The sequence below is a fragment of the Vulpes lagopus genome, chromosome 4 (genome assembly GCF_018345385.1).
Source record: "Vulpes lagopus strain Blue_001 chromosome 4, ASM1834538v1, whole genome shotgun sequence".
Lineage (NCBI taxonomy): Eukaryota > Metazoa > Chordata > Mammalia > Carnivora > Canidae > Vulpes > Vulpes lagopus.
Genome location: NC_054827.1, coordinates 50004095 through 50018310, shown reverse-complemented (window position 1 = coordinate 50018310; position 14216 = coordinate 50004095). Strand labels below are relative to the sequence as shown.

Genomic DNA, 14216 nt, shown 5'->3' with positions numbered 1-14216 from the left:
TCGAAATCCCTGAAAGGACTGGCGTAGTGCTTGTGAGGCCTTCCAGTGCTGAGGACAAAGAGCCCACTTCTGACTAGTGGGTCTCAATCAAAACACAGTGTCCACAGGGGAAAAACGGACAAATTACAGGGGCACCGACGGCCAGCTCAATGCACCAAAGAGAAAAAGGGACTATCGACCCACCAAATAAACCATCTGGCCCTTGATGTTCTTTCATTCACCATGTTATGCACACGTCCAAAGAATTACCAGAAACATACATGGGAAGGAAAATGCAACCAATAATTCAGAATGAAAATAAGCAAAGACTGTGAAGTAAGATCATCATGGTAAGACAAACAGATAACAAGACGGAGAAAAGTGGATGCAATCAATGGAGAACTCAATGAGAAAAGTGTAATGCATATGAAGAAATCACATGGATATTCTAGACCTATAAAATAAACTATCTTTCGGGATCCCTGGGTGGCGCAGTGGTTTGGCGCTTGCCTTTGGCCCAGGGCGCGATCCTGGAGACCCGGGATCGAATCCCACATCAGGCTCCCGGTGCATGGAGCCTGCTTCTCCCTCTGCCTATGTCTCTGCCTCTCTCTCTCTCTCTCTCTGTGACTATCATAAATAAATAAAAATTAAAAAAAAAAAAATAAACTATCTTTCATCAAGCATTCATCGACGGCTTAACAGAAAACTCAGATGGCATAGGAAAGGACAAGATTGGTGGTTCTGAGACAGAGCAAACAGACAATACCAAAACCGAAGAGCAAGCAGAAGCAGCAATGAAAAGAACAGAAGACACATGGTCCACAGCAAAAGGCCCATCATACTTGTACTTGAGGTCCCAGGAAAAGAGGGACAGATAGAAGCAACATCCAGAGAGAGAACGGCCAAGGATCCCAAACTGCAGAAAGACACCAACTCCCATATTCAAGAGGCAGAATGAAAACATGTGTGCACTTACAGGCACACACAGCACACACGTGCACATATACACACAGGCACACATCACACACAGGTCACATGATCATCAAAATACAGAAAAACAAAAAGAAAATCACAAAAGTAGCTGTGGCGGGGGGTGGGGGTTGGGAAGACACACTGCCTTCAAAAGAACAATAGGTTGTGTAGAAATACAACATGGTAAAATCAAGTTCTGGCCATTTGGGGTTTGGAGGGAGACTGGAGGAAAATAGTATATTTGAATCACATTTTAAAAAAACCTTCTAGGTAATGTGTTGAGTAGTATGCTAAGTGTTCAAAAATTTATGACACGTTATTTAAATTTCACAGCTTTCTGAACTAAATATTACTATTACTTCCTTTTACACATAGAAACTCTAAGCTCCTTCCCAAAGGCCTCACAATTCCTAAGTCACAGAACGAAGACACAAGCCCAGAGCTGTCTGAAACGACGGTGATGCTCACAAACAGTCTGCTGCTATAGTGCTTCATCCAAAGAGAAGGAGGCATGAGCATTAGTGGAATGATGTAAGAGTTATAGTAGAAAGGTAATGAAATAATATGCAAAGATTAAAGACCAGAAAATAAAGGGGGGGCCAACACAAAGGGAACCTCAAAGCTGCAGGGGACAGAGAATAAAGCAGTGTAACAAAGTTAAAATTAAAGTGACCAGTAAACAGGGAAACCGTGAACCACACTTGCTTGACACAGTGAGCGAGAGCGATGGAAACACGGCATTTGATCAAATCACACTATGTACTTTTTTCTCAATCTGCTAACAGTTTGAGATCAAGGATATAATGATACAATACGATTAAACTTTAAAACACGTATGTGGTTTCATTGCATAATCTTAATGAATTCTCAGAAGACAACTCAGTATATCAAGTGGTGAGATCACTAATAGAAAAAATATAAATCTTTTCTAATAGTTAAAATATAAAACGAGAGAATAACTGACAATTTCATCAACATTGCAATGGATCAAAAAATACCAAACTGTATACAAAAAACTACAAAAATGCTCAAATTCACAAATGAGTAACTATGACAGTTTATGATGTACAAAATACCAACCGTGAAATTAGCATCTTTTAAATATATAAAAATAGAGGATAAATCATGGAATAAAGGCTTCATTATTTTAACCTACCTCCAAGCCATAAACATGTAAGAATATGTTGGCAGGAAAAGACTGAAAAAAAAAAAAAACAGCTCTTACCGGGAGGATCATAGAAGAGACCACCCAAGGGAAATAGTCCTGAAGTCACGTAGCACAGCCTCAACCATCGGACCCAGGAACCGAACCCGTCACAATACACAAGAGCAGGACACTGCAGGGGGTTCCAGATCCAGTCGCACTGATTGAATTGAACCATCGCTCCTAGAAGAAACACAGGGTTAGGACAGTGTGGTCAACACCTCAATATATAATCTTGTTTCCTGTGTGTTCTGCTTAAAGACCCTTCGTGTAATACACATGATGGATTAACGCTGAACTCTGCCATTATACCTGGCCTCTGAAGGAAGCTTACCTACCTTGCCTATTTTCTCTGTGTGTACCTCACACCCTTCCCGAGCTTCACATTTCAGCATTAGGGCTACTTTAAGGCAGCGGAATCACCCACCAAAAGCACAGAACTGTGAACATGTGGCACTAATCCATCGGGAAAAGAACACTTGTTCGCAGCATGAGCGGAAATAAGAAGGCAGAGCCCTGGTGGGGAAGGTGTGTGCAGGGCGGTGCTCGGCTCATCCACGGGGACTTGCAAGTATGAAATCCGAGAATAAAACCTCTGAATATGGAGGAATGGAAGCAAGCCTCTCCCAGGTGTTTATCTCCTGTTTGGGGAGGCCGTGACTCGCTGAGATGGGTCCTTCCTCCCGCCCGGCAGGGGCCCCTCCCTCACCTGTGTGCAGTGACAGACAGCCAGCCCTTGCGGTGGGCGATGAAGTGCGGTACGTGCGCCTCCCCACAGGTCACCGGCTTGTCCCCCTTGCCCACTCGGACTCCGGCCTCCCGGTTCTAGGAGCCAGAGGGGCCGTGTCTCTGCGGGTCCTGAGAGCAAGCACTTATGACTCTGCGGTTCCTGGTGTCTCGGGCCTCAGTGCATCTATGTTGAAGGAACAATGACAAAAGCGAGTGCACGACTGGCCCCAGAATCTCACAGATTGGCATAACTTCTTGGAGTGTGGCCTGCACTTGATGACACACTTGCACCCTGCAGCAGAGGCAATGTGACCCGAAGCCACTTCTAGAGTTTGGTTGTAACAGCTCAGGGCCCAGCAGCTCTCAGTATGGCCCGCGTCTTTCCTGGGCCCCCACACTGGGCCACAAGGCCATATGTTGAGCCATAACACAGTCCCTGCTCGGGCCCTGGCCTCCGGGGACAACAGCCCACAGGTTTGGGAACTTGGCCTGCAGTGTGGACTGAATCCTGCCCCCAGCCCTCCGAGAGCCCAGCTTCCGGGAAGCAGGTCCATCCTCGGTCTTGACAGCAGCCTCCGCCCCCTGGAAGGCTCTGGCAGGAGCCCCGCTGCGTCCTGTGGGATCCCTGGCCCCTGACACTGGGGGACAGGGAGTGTTGGTGGGGAAAGCCACCGGGCGGGGAAATCTGGTCTCAGAGTGAGAGGACAGGGCCCTGCCCCTCCTCCCCTTCTTGCTGCTCCCCTCTTCCGGCCCCCGGGCCCCCCTTCAAACCGCCACTCTGGCAACACCAAGTTCTGCCTCGAGCGTCTGAACCGTGGTGGCCTCTGCCCGGCTGCGTGCCCTGACATGTGCGGGGTTCAGGATGTCCCCACGTCCCCGCAGCACAGCCTTGTCACAGCCTCACCTGCGGAGCTCAGGACCCAGGGAAGCACCAGGCTCTCTTTCTAGGGAGCAATGGCCCTTCTCATTCATGACCTTGCTCCATATTTTGTGCATCTTCCCGCTGGAGCATGAGCTCGAGAGGGAGCATCTGGTCGGCTTATCAGCTCTGGCACTGTGCTCAGGGCTCAGTGGCTGAAGGAGCAGGTGGGAGGATCCATCCCGCCTCAGGCCCCACAACGGTTAGGGCCTTATTGACTTTGGACATTTTTAAATTCTTGTGTTTTCTTTGTTTTTCAAGTAAACTCTGTGCCCAACGTGGGGCTCAAACTCACGACCCTGAAGTCAACAACCACACGTCCTATGGACTGAGCCAGCCAGGCGTCCATCGGTCATTTTCAAGCTACTAGAGTGATAACTATTTCAGTTACTTGGAGATGTCCACCTTTGGTAGGTCTATCCCATTATGCTGAATCATCAAGTGACTCCTCCAATGTCAGTATCGCGTCAACACAGATTGCCCCACCTGACAGCACTGAGTGGCTATTCAGATTGGAGACTGAACTTGTTCACGGGGTCGTTCACAGGGTGGCTTTTCCATGGGCCTTTTCTCCCTCCCTGGGAGGTCATGCACCTCTGCAGGCAGCAGCACAAGGGGAAGACAACAAACACAGGCACGAGGGAGGGGGTCTCCAGCCAGGTCTAGCAGGCCTGCATGTCCACCTTTATGCTCACTCTGTGTGTTATTTACTAGTAGTAGTAGTATTAATTCTTAGGATTTTATTTATTTATTTAAGGGAGAGAGAGAGAGAGAGAGAGAGAGTGCGTGCGCATGATCAGTGAAGACAGGCAGAGGGAGAGGGAGGGAGATGCAATCCCAGGAACTCTGAATCATATTCCACAAAACTGAGAAAACATATGAGAGATCTCCATAAAACATACAAAAGGCAATTCCTCAGGCTGAAGGAAAATTTTCTACTTGAACTACAGACCGTCTGAAGGAAATAAGAGCAAGATATGTGTGCACGCATGTGTATGTGTGTGTATATATATGTGTATGTATAAATATATATGTAAATAATGCTGTCTATTTGAGTATGAATATGTTAACACTTTCTTTTTTTTATTTTACTTATTCATAGAGACACAGAGAGAGAGGGGCAGAGACACAGGCAGAGGGAGAAGCAGGCTCCATGCGGGGAGCCCGATGTGGGATTCGATTCCGGGTCTCCAGGATCACGCCCTGGGCTGCAGGTGGCGCTAAACCACTGCGCCACCAGGGCTGCCCTTGAGTATGGATATGTAAATGAATATGACTGCTTATGAATATATATGGACATAAAGAAGGGGAATGAAAATTGATTTTTTTTAAAAAAAAGCACTATTGTGGTTGCAGGCATGTAGAATTGAAACATATGAGGGCGATCATAAAAAGGCAGCGTGATGAATCAATCTAGTGAGTCTTAAGACTGAGTGTTTACAAGTAGGAAACCTGCTGTCAGCCACAGAACTGTAAGTAGACAGGAGGCACTGACTCTCCAGCTTGACCACCAACTGAACTGAAATAATGATGTGTATCTGCACGCACCGGCATAGGAACGGATATAAATGTATACGCATATGCAGAACTAGAAAGTCAGCAGAGGAGAAGTAACATCATTGAAGATAATTAATTAAAAAAAAAGACATAAAGTTTAATCTCGAAGGGAGAAAATGGAATAAATAAGACTGAAATGGAATAATGAAAATAATTCATCAAACCAAAAAAGCAGAAAGAGGGATAAAGAAGCAGGGACAGATTGGTGACAAAAAACAGCAAGCCTCGAATGTAAGTATGATCATGCCTCACGGATTCCATGGAACATAAGTCGAGCAACAAGCAGCACCTTCCAGCAAAAGCCGGCGGCCCATCAAAACAATAGCCCAGTCTCTGCTGTTGACAGGGAGCCCGTGCAGACTCCAGACACAAAGTCCACAATAAAAGATGGGACAATGGGCAGCTCACAGACACAAACCAAAGGAAGCAGTGAGCTCTCCTCGTAGAAGCCAAGCTGACTCAAAGTGAAGACTTCTTGCCCAAAGCAAGTGGGACATCTCACACCAGAGAGGGTTGGGGTGGCGGGATGACATGCACAGCCTATGTCATAGGCACATAGCAATATGCCCGCAAAGTAAAGGAAGAAACGGACAAATTTCAAACCAGCCCTGGAGGCTTCACATGCCGCTCTCACGCTAACGGCCAGAACACTCAGGAAAACCCACTGCGAAGGGGAGACCGAGCACCTGCACCCTCTGGCTCTACTACTACACACAGTAACTCAGAATATATGTCCTTCGGCATTTCAGACAGAATGATCGACAACACAGACTGTATGCTGATGATGAACCAAGTCTCAACAGATTGTAAAAGACTGACTTCCCGCTGACTGTGATCCTGAAAACTGGATTTCAGTGGGGAATCCACAACATGGAGACAACTGGGAAATCCCTTCCTGCTGAGACAGGAAACACACACGTGTTCGTGAGCCATGTGTCGAGGGACACATCACAGGAAAACTCAGGAAATAGTCCAGACTGAATGTAATGAAAACAAATTTTGCTTGGGGTGTAGATGAAAGGTACAAACAGGCTTGCACGTGTCTATATTAGAGAAGAAGAAATGCTGATAATCAGGTGAAGAAGCTTCTCCTTTAAGAAGCCAAAGAAGACAGCAGCCCAGGTGGCAATGGTTTAGCGCTGCCTTCGGCCCAGGACATGATCCTGGATATGCAGAACTAGAAAGTCAGCAGAGGAGAAGTAACACCATTGAAGATAATTAATTGAAAAAAGAAATAAAGCTGAATCTTGAAGGGAGAAAACGGAATAATTAAGATTGAAAGGGAACAATGAAAATAATTCATCAAACCAAAAAAGCAGAAAGAGGGATAAAGAAGCAGGAGCAGACTGGTGACACAAAACAGCAAGCCTCGAATATAAGTATGATCGTACCTCACAGATTCCATGGAACATAAGTCGAGTAACAAGCAGCGCCTTCCACGATCCTGGAGACCTGGGATCGAGCGTCGGACTCCCTTCATGGAGCCTGCTTCTCCCTCTCTCTCTCTCTCTGCCTGTGCCTCTGCCTCTCTCTGTGTGTCTCTCATAAATAAATAAAATCCTAAAAAAAAAAAAAAAGAAGCCAAAGAAGAATAGCAAATAGAACAGAAGAGAGAAGCAACTACATTACAAATATAAAAGCAGAGCTTCATTAAAAGAAAGCAGGTGCATGCTGGGGAAAATCATAAAGCTAAATGCTAGTGGTTTGAAAAACTAACATAAATGTGATTTAAAAAAAAAAACTAGGGCGCAAAAACATAAGCACTGGAGACATGATGATGGAGACCAGTAAGTGCTGGGACAGGCCGCTCTGCCCGGAGTGTCAGCATCACCAGCCAAGTGCACAGTGTGCAGCAGCTAGCCCCGTGTGCCTAGTGTTGCTCCTTAGGGATTCCCCTGGCCTTTCCTCACAGCCAGCGAGGGAGCCACATTCCCAGATTTCCCTGCCACAGCCGCTCCAGCTTTAAACCTGCTTTAAACCTGCTGTGTCAGGGACCTGTCTGTCCACCATGGATGCTTCCAAAAACCAGGTATGTGTGCCCACTTTGCCAGAACAGTGACGAGCTACCTGCCTTATGTAGCTTACTTCCCGACTGAAATTCCATCAGACAGACTTGCCTGGTGGAGCCAGGACTCCAGCTGCAGTTCTGTATTCTTTAGAGTTCTCCTTTATCCTTGTGTTAGGGAAGCACCTTTTCCCAGGTAATAATTCAACTCTTAAATTGGCCTTGTTTTTGCAGGGGTGGTTCAATATTTGCAAATGAAACAGGTAAATGGCTACCAGACATGTGAAAAAAAATGCTCAAGGTCCCTCATCATCAGGGAAATGCAACTCAAAAACACAATGGCAAACCACCATCAGATGGCTGAAATGAACAACTCCGGAAACCACAGATGCTGGTGAGGATGCAGAGAAAGGGGAACCCTCATGCACTGTTGACTCATGGGAATGCAAGCTCCTGCAGCCACTCTGGAAACAGTAGGGAGGTTCCTCAAGAAGTTAGAACTAGAGCTACCCTATGACCCAGCAATGGCACAACTAAGTATTTACTCAAAGGACACAAAGCTACAGATTCAAAGTGGTCCTTGCACCCCAATGTTTACAGCAGCAATGTCCACAAGAGCCAAACTATGGAATGAACCCAGATATCTGTTGACTGATGAATAGATGAAAAAGAGGTGGTATTTCTATACAGTGGAATACTACAGAGCTGGCAAAGAGAATGAAATCTTGTCCCTTGCCACAATGTGGGTGGAACTAGACGGTGGCAGGCTAAGCGAAATAAGTCAGAGATATAGACAAATATCATATGATTTCACTCACATGTGGAATTTAAGAAACAAAAGCAATGTACATAAGGGAAGTGAAGGAAATGAAAAATCAAACAGAATGAAAATAGCAAGGGAGGCAAAGCATCAGAGACTCAACTATAGGAAACAAACTGACGGTTGCTGGAGGGGAGGGAGGTGGGGGATGAGGTGTTTGGGTGATGGGCGTTACAGAGGGCACTTGATGTAACCAGCACTAGTTATTATTGCCATTGAGAATCACTATATGCTACCCCCAAATTAGTAATAAACATTGAATTTTTAAAAAGTAAAAAAAAAAAGTTCCTTTCTCTGATGTTTGATAGGTCCAAATTCTTACAGGTATTTCTTTTAGTCGTCTGGAATAACTCCTGTGTTTTAATACTTAACCCAAAATTTCAGGAATTTATATAGTTAGAATTGAAATCAGTGGGGAAATATGCATATATTTTTGAAAATGATGCAAACCATCGTTTTGGCAGAGAGAGAGATTCCTATCTCGCTCTAGTTATGAAAGTGGATCCCAAAAGAATATACTTAAAGTAGGAAAATATTTAGTTAATTAATTAATTTGAGGGGGGGGAAAGAATGAGTCATGGGGAGAAGCAGGGGGAGAAAGTGGGGGAGAAAGAGACAGACTACCCGGTGAGCAGAGAGCTGGATGTGGGACTCCATCCCAGGACTCTGGGATCATGATCTGAGCTGAAAGCTGACACTTCACCAAGGGAGCCACCTAGTCGCCCCAGGAAAATATTTTTATCAAGAAAATCTTGATAGAGTCTACAAATCTAGCCCTCTGGATAAATAGAAGGCAGAGATAAATAGATAAATATCTATCCACGGAGAGTCGGCTAGTGTTAAAGTGAAATAAATATGATAAAATATCCTTCATCACATCAATACCATACCTATATACTATTGTTCCATCTTAGATTGTCATCAGTAGCATGCAATTACCTAACTTTTTTACTCTTCATAAAAGTTTCACAAAGTTTTTGGCTATATTTGACTTTCTTTACTGGGACTCAGGTATAACTCAAAGGAAGATTTTTATCTGAATAAAAAGGGCCCATTGTTGAAGTAAATAAGAAGTATAATCTAGAGATTTATAAACACCAATCATTGCCAATATAAATACTAATTTATATTACATGTGGGCATCACAGAAGACAATAAAAAGAGAAGTGTAATGGAGATACGGAGAAAATACAAAAGCAAATAATGAGGGATTCAGGTCTCTTTTTCCCAACACAAAATCAGGTGCTCCAACTACTATATGTAAGTAGCTGTAAAATCTCATTATAAACCAAACATCCACAGGGCTCCCTCTGGCCCTCGTGCATCACCGGATATGGTACTCCCTGAAGCACTTGGCGTGGACACCCTTCTGGCATTTTTCACAGCGTGTGTTGGTCTGTGAGTGGCAGAGGGCACACCGGGTCCTCTTGTCCTGGTGGACGATCCAGTGCCCAATCATGTCAAAGCGGCTCTCAGTTTCTAGCCGCCTGCTTCGCCTCCCTTGGGAGGACACGTTAGCATTGCTCTCTAGGTACACACAGGCCACATATCTCCGGAAGGCCAGGAGGTCCACCTGGGCATCATGGCTGCAGATCCTGTGCAGCTGCCAGGCATTATTCAGGGCAGCATCGATGACATAGCCAATGAAGCTTGAATACCACTTCATGCCCCGGATCTTCACCTTGTACTTAGCAATGTTCTGGTCCATCCGACTGACACCGCCCCCCTTCTCCTGGTACAGCTTCACCAGAGAGGGCTGATGGACCTGGGTCCGTGTTTTGGCTGCTCCTGAAGGATGGCTGGTCAGCCCCACCGGCTCTATGCCCACAGCATTGGAGCAGAAGTTGACCACACTGCCATCATGCCAGCGGCACACGATAATCTCCTCGCTCTCATCGACTTTATAATCAAATGAACCTCTCTTCATTTTCTTAAGTTCTTTGGGATCTTTGAGGGGACATCGCTCAGTCCTATACTCATGAACAGTTCCTGTGGCCTTCACCCCCTTTTTCTTCAAAATGGACAGGAGTTTGACACTTGTAAAAACCTTGTCGAAAAATATGTGGTAAGGCCGACAGCCACGCTCCTGAAGCGCATCCACAAACTTCACCACCATACTGCCTCCTAGGTCCAGACCCCTGTCTGATTTGGTGAACAGCGTGCCCTGTGAGGGCTCAAACCACACCAGGTAGCCCCTGCTGGTTGTCCCACACCAGATCTTGTAGCCCAGCTGCATGGGCCTCCCTGCAGGCAGCTGCTTGGATCCTCGGTGCCCAAAGTACTCACACATGGACTCTCCAAAGCTGTAGAACTCTTCCAAAGGTGCGTGCTTCTGGAAATTGCAATTCATCCGGACGATGAGAGGCCTGACTTTGGCAAACCTATCACTTTCATCCAGCTCATTGTTATCTGCAAAATGTAGGTAGGAGAAGATCACTTCAAACCTGTCCCTTCTGATTGCATCAGCCACAAGATGATGATGGGAATCAGGAGAGGTTTCCCAAAACATCCTTCTCCTTGGATAGGATATATACCCACTTAAAATCAAAATGCCCAGAACACACTTTAATTCCTGGGCTGTGAGCCCCAGGTTGACATTCTTCTGCCAAGCATAACGATTGGTTTCATTAACAATGAAACTAATTGTTCCTTCATCAAAAAACAACTCAAAGAGGCCAACAGGACTCAGTTCCTGGCTCTTGAGATCCTCTATGTGAGGATCGGATGCAGTCCAGCTGCAGAAGTCAGCTTGGATATCTCTCTTGGTCCAAATACGCCGAGGCTCCACCATTGCCCTCTGTCTCTTCAAGGCCGGCTGCAACAGCTGCTCCTCCTTCTCCTCCTCCTCCTCCTCCTCCTCTTCCTCCTCCTCCTCTGCGCCAGAGTCCTCAGGCACCACGGAGGCATGCAGGACGCTGCCGGGCAGGTGGAAGCCTCGTCGGCCACCTTCGTCCCCTGAGTCCTCGTCAGTGAAGTCCCCTGAGGCACTGTCAGGTGGCGCAATGAAGATCTCCTGCCTGCTGTGGCTGCGCTCCTCCTCCTCCTCCAGTGCATTCAGAACCTCGAGCAGCTTCGCAGACTTTGCCTTTGAACTGGCACCTCTCCCAACAGTGAAGCTGCTGCAATGATAGGAACCAAGGGGGGGAGAGGCCACAAGGAGACAGTGTTTCAGCAGGAAACTCTGTTAAAGCATTGCCTGGAGAAGAGGGCTCCCACCACAGAGCACCTGGGCCCCAACAGCACGTCAGACCCAACACCATCAGGCTCCAGGCCACGTGACTGAGTTTCAGGCCAGCACATGTTACACTTTCAAGTGCAGGAGTATTTTAGTGGGAGGACCTCCAGGGACACATTCCATTCTTCTTTCTTTCTTAAAGTGTTTTGAAGAGAAGATCGCCTCTAGTGATAAGTCCAGGTGGCACTGTCATCCCCAGGGAGGAACCACCACCAGGGAGCCTGAGCTGCTGAAGTGACACCAGTGATGTCCTCTGACTCAATGGCCTCAGCAGCCCTACTTTCATCCCTGTCTTACCTGGGTCTTCCCTTTCCCTTATAAATTGAGCAATTATAAGTTTCGTCTTTCCCAAATTTCCAAACTCTCCCTATTTGAAGCCTTACTACCCCAATTCAGGACCTGAACAGATTCAGACAGGTTTTTAGATGGTTCCCTCAATATTAGACATCGTACTACGTAGCAGCTGCAATTCAGAAGCCAGATAAACTCTCAAAACATGGAAACCCCTGCCTTCCTAACTCTTCCTGAGCACGTGGGAACTAACTGGATGTCAAGAGATACTTGTGTTTAATGAGCACCGACTGTGGGGATCCCTGGGTGGCGCAGCGGTTTGGCGCCTGCCTTTGGCCCAGGGCGTGATCCTGGAGACCCAGGATCGAATCCCACATCGGGCTCCCGGTGCATGGAGCCTGCTTCTCCCTCTGCCTGTGTCTCTGCCTCTCTCTCTCTCTCTCTCTCTGTGACTATCATAAATAAATAAAAATTAAAAATATATATATAAAAAAAATGAGCACCGACTGTGATGAGGTGCTTCTCAGGGCCTGGCAGTGGACGTGCTCCACTCCTGATCTGCCCTGGAGGAGAAGGAGGACAGTTCAACAGACAAGGAGCTCTGTGGGACGGCACCAGGTTCAGAGAATACAGCAAAACACTAGGACTGGGGCTGCTATTTCCGATAGATGATGGGTGAAGGCTCACCACACGGGTGACCTGAGAAAGAGAGTGGGCCTTACAGAGAGCTGGAGATGGGGTGTCCCTGGCACAGGAAGAGAGCTGCAGGTACAAGTCCCTGAACCCAAAAAGACAGGCTATCTGCAAGCAAGGAGGCTTCAGATATAGTAACAGGGGAACAAGGAGCCCAGGACACCTGGACCAGGGCCCCAGGGGTCTAGAGGCCCCATCAGGACATTCAGATGTGTTCAGCTGTCACAGGAAGCCCTCTGTAGTGGGACGGAGGAGGGCCACCAGGGTGTGAGAAAGGACAGTGTGGGGAAGGTGGACACTACTAATGTCCTGCGCCACTTAAAAGAATTTCAAACCCAAGGGAGAAAACAGACTTTACACAGAGGCAAGGTCTCTGAACACCTGCCCTTGGACTCTCGAGTTCAGACTCACTTCGTGATGCTGACTTCATCAGCCTTTGTGCTAGAACCAAGGCCCGGGAGGTCTGACCTCAGGGAACTAAGGTACTTCTTATGCTCTGTGTGGGCCAGGAAGGGAACCTAGTTTTCAAGGATACAAAAGCGCTTCCCATGGACCTCAGATCAAGCGCTTCTCTGGGGTCAGTAGCCATCTTCACAAGTGTCCCTGCCTCTCTTGGTTTGCAGCAGCAGATCCAGGCCAGGACAGCCAGGGCTTCCACCAGTCTCACTACCTCACTCTAAACACCTCCTGCGCATGGCTGTTCAGACTGCTGGACAAGGGGAGGAGGAATTAAGAGGAAGGAATAGGAGGGCGACCCTAGGCTTGCCTCATCCCATGACCACAACTAGAGAAATACCAAATCATTCTGAACACCCAAGAAACTGATCTGAGGATGGAGAGCAAAGTGCAGAACTTGGAGAAAAGGGGCTACAGCCTGGAAGGTAGGTCTGGGGGAGACAGGATCTGGGGGAGGTGAAGGGGGGAGGGGGCCCTGGTCAGGGAGAGAGGAGAGTGCGTGTGGGAGAGGACATGCATGGGGCACAAGAGAAACATTTCCCCAAAGCCATCGAGGGGAGAAAGCGAAAGGGGCTAATTATAGAAAGTTCTTGGAAGCAGGGGAGCTCAGAGTCTGGAATCTCAGAACTCCACGCCATCCCCATGGGTGGAGCCTGGCCAGCTCTGAAGTGCTCCTGGGGTGGGGGGGGGGGCAGAGGTCCAGCAGCAGACAGCGTGTCTGAGGATCCCCTGGGGCCCACTGGAGTGCATCTAGGAGAGGTGGCACTGCCACTCAGGGACAAAACAGGCAGCAGACAGCATTGAACTGCCCCACGCATTACCATAGGCAGCTGCTGAGGGCAGCTAACCTGGACACTGGCTTTTTCGCTGTGCTTCACCATAAACTCCAAGCCCCGGTGTGTTCACGTGATGGCCCTTTAGGGACATAGTGGCACCGGCCACAATGGGCAGACCCTCCCAGAGGATTAGTGTGGCTCCATGCCACACTGGGTCCCTAAAATTTGGAGTTTTGAAACCCAGCCAGCATGCATGAGATAAAACAGGAGCACTGAGCCACTGGGGGTCAGACAGCTCAGACACAGACAGGGGGAAGGCAGGAATCTGAGGGAAGCCTGGGGCCAATGAGGGAACATGGTTCCCTCTTCTATGATGGCTTCCTGAATAGCTGTGGGTGTGAACACTGAGTGCATGATGCCATTTTTATCCGCTCCTCGTCAACACTGAGGACTTCAGGCAGCAGTACAGAGAACAAAGTGGGAGCTTGAGAAACTTACACCGATCTCCATCCCCTTATGGTCTGCAGGTGCTTTCTTCAAAGGGCAAGTGTACCTGAGAGCCGGAAAGGCAGCTGGG

General features: G+C 47.6%; 1 protein-coding gene across 1 annotated transcript in view; it reads right to left on the bottom strand.

The window, feature by feature from the left end:
- Window positions 1–14216, bottom strand: part of LOC121488733 (translation initiation factor IF-2-like) — a 59889-nt gene that overhangs the window by 15754 nt on the left and 29919 nt on the right. Inside the window, exon 4 of the mRNA XM_041751059.1 lies at window positions 2180–2341. Within this exon, the coding sequence (XP_041606993.1) occupies window positions 2240–2341 (102 nt within the window). The 3' untranslated portion in view covers window positions 2180–2239. The remainder of the gene's footprint in view (window positions 1–2179; window positions 2342–14216) is intronic.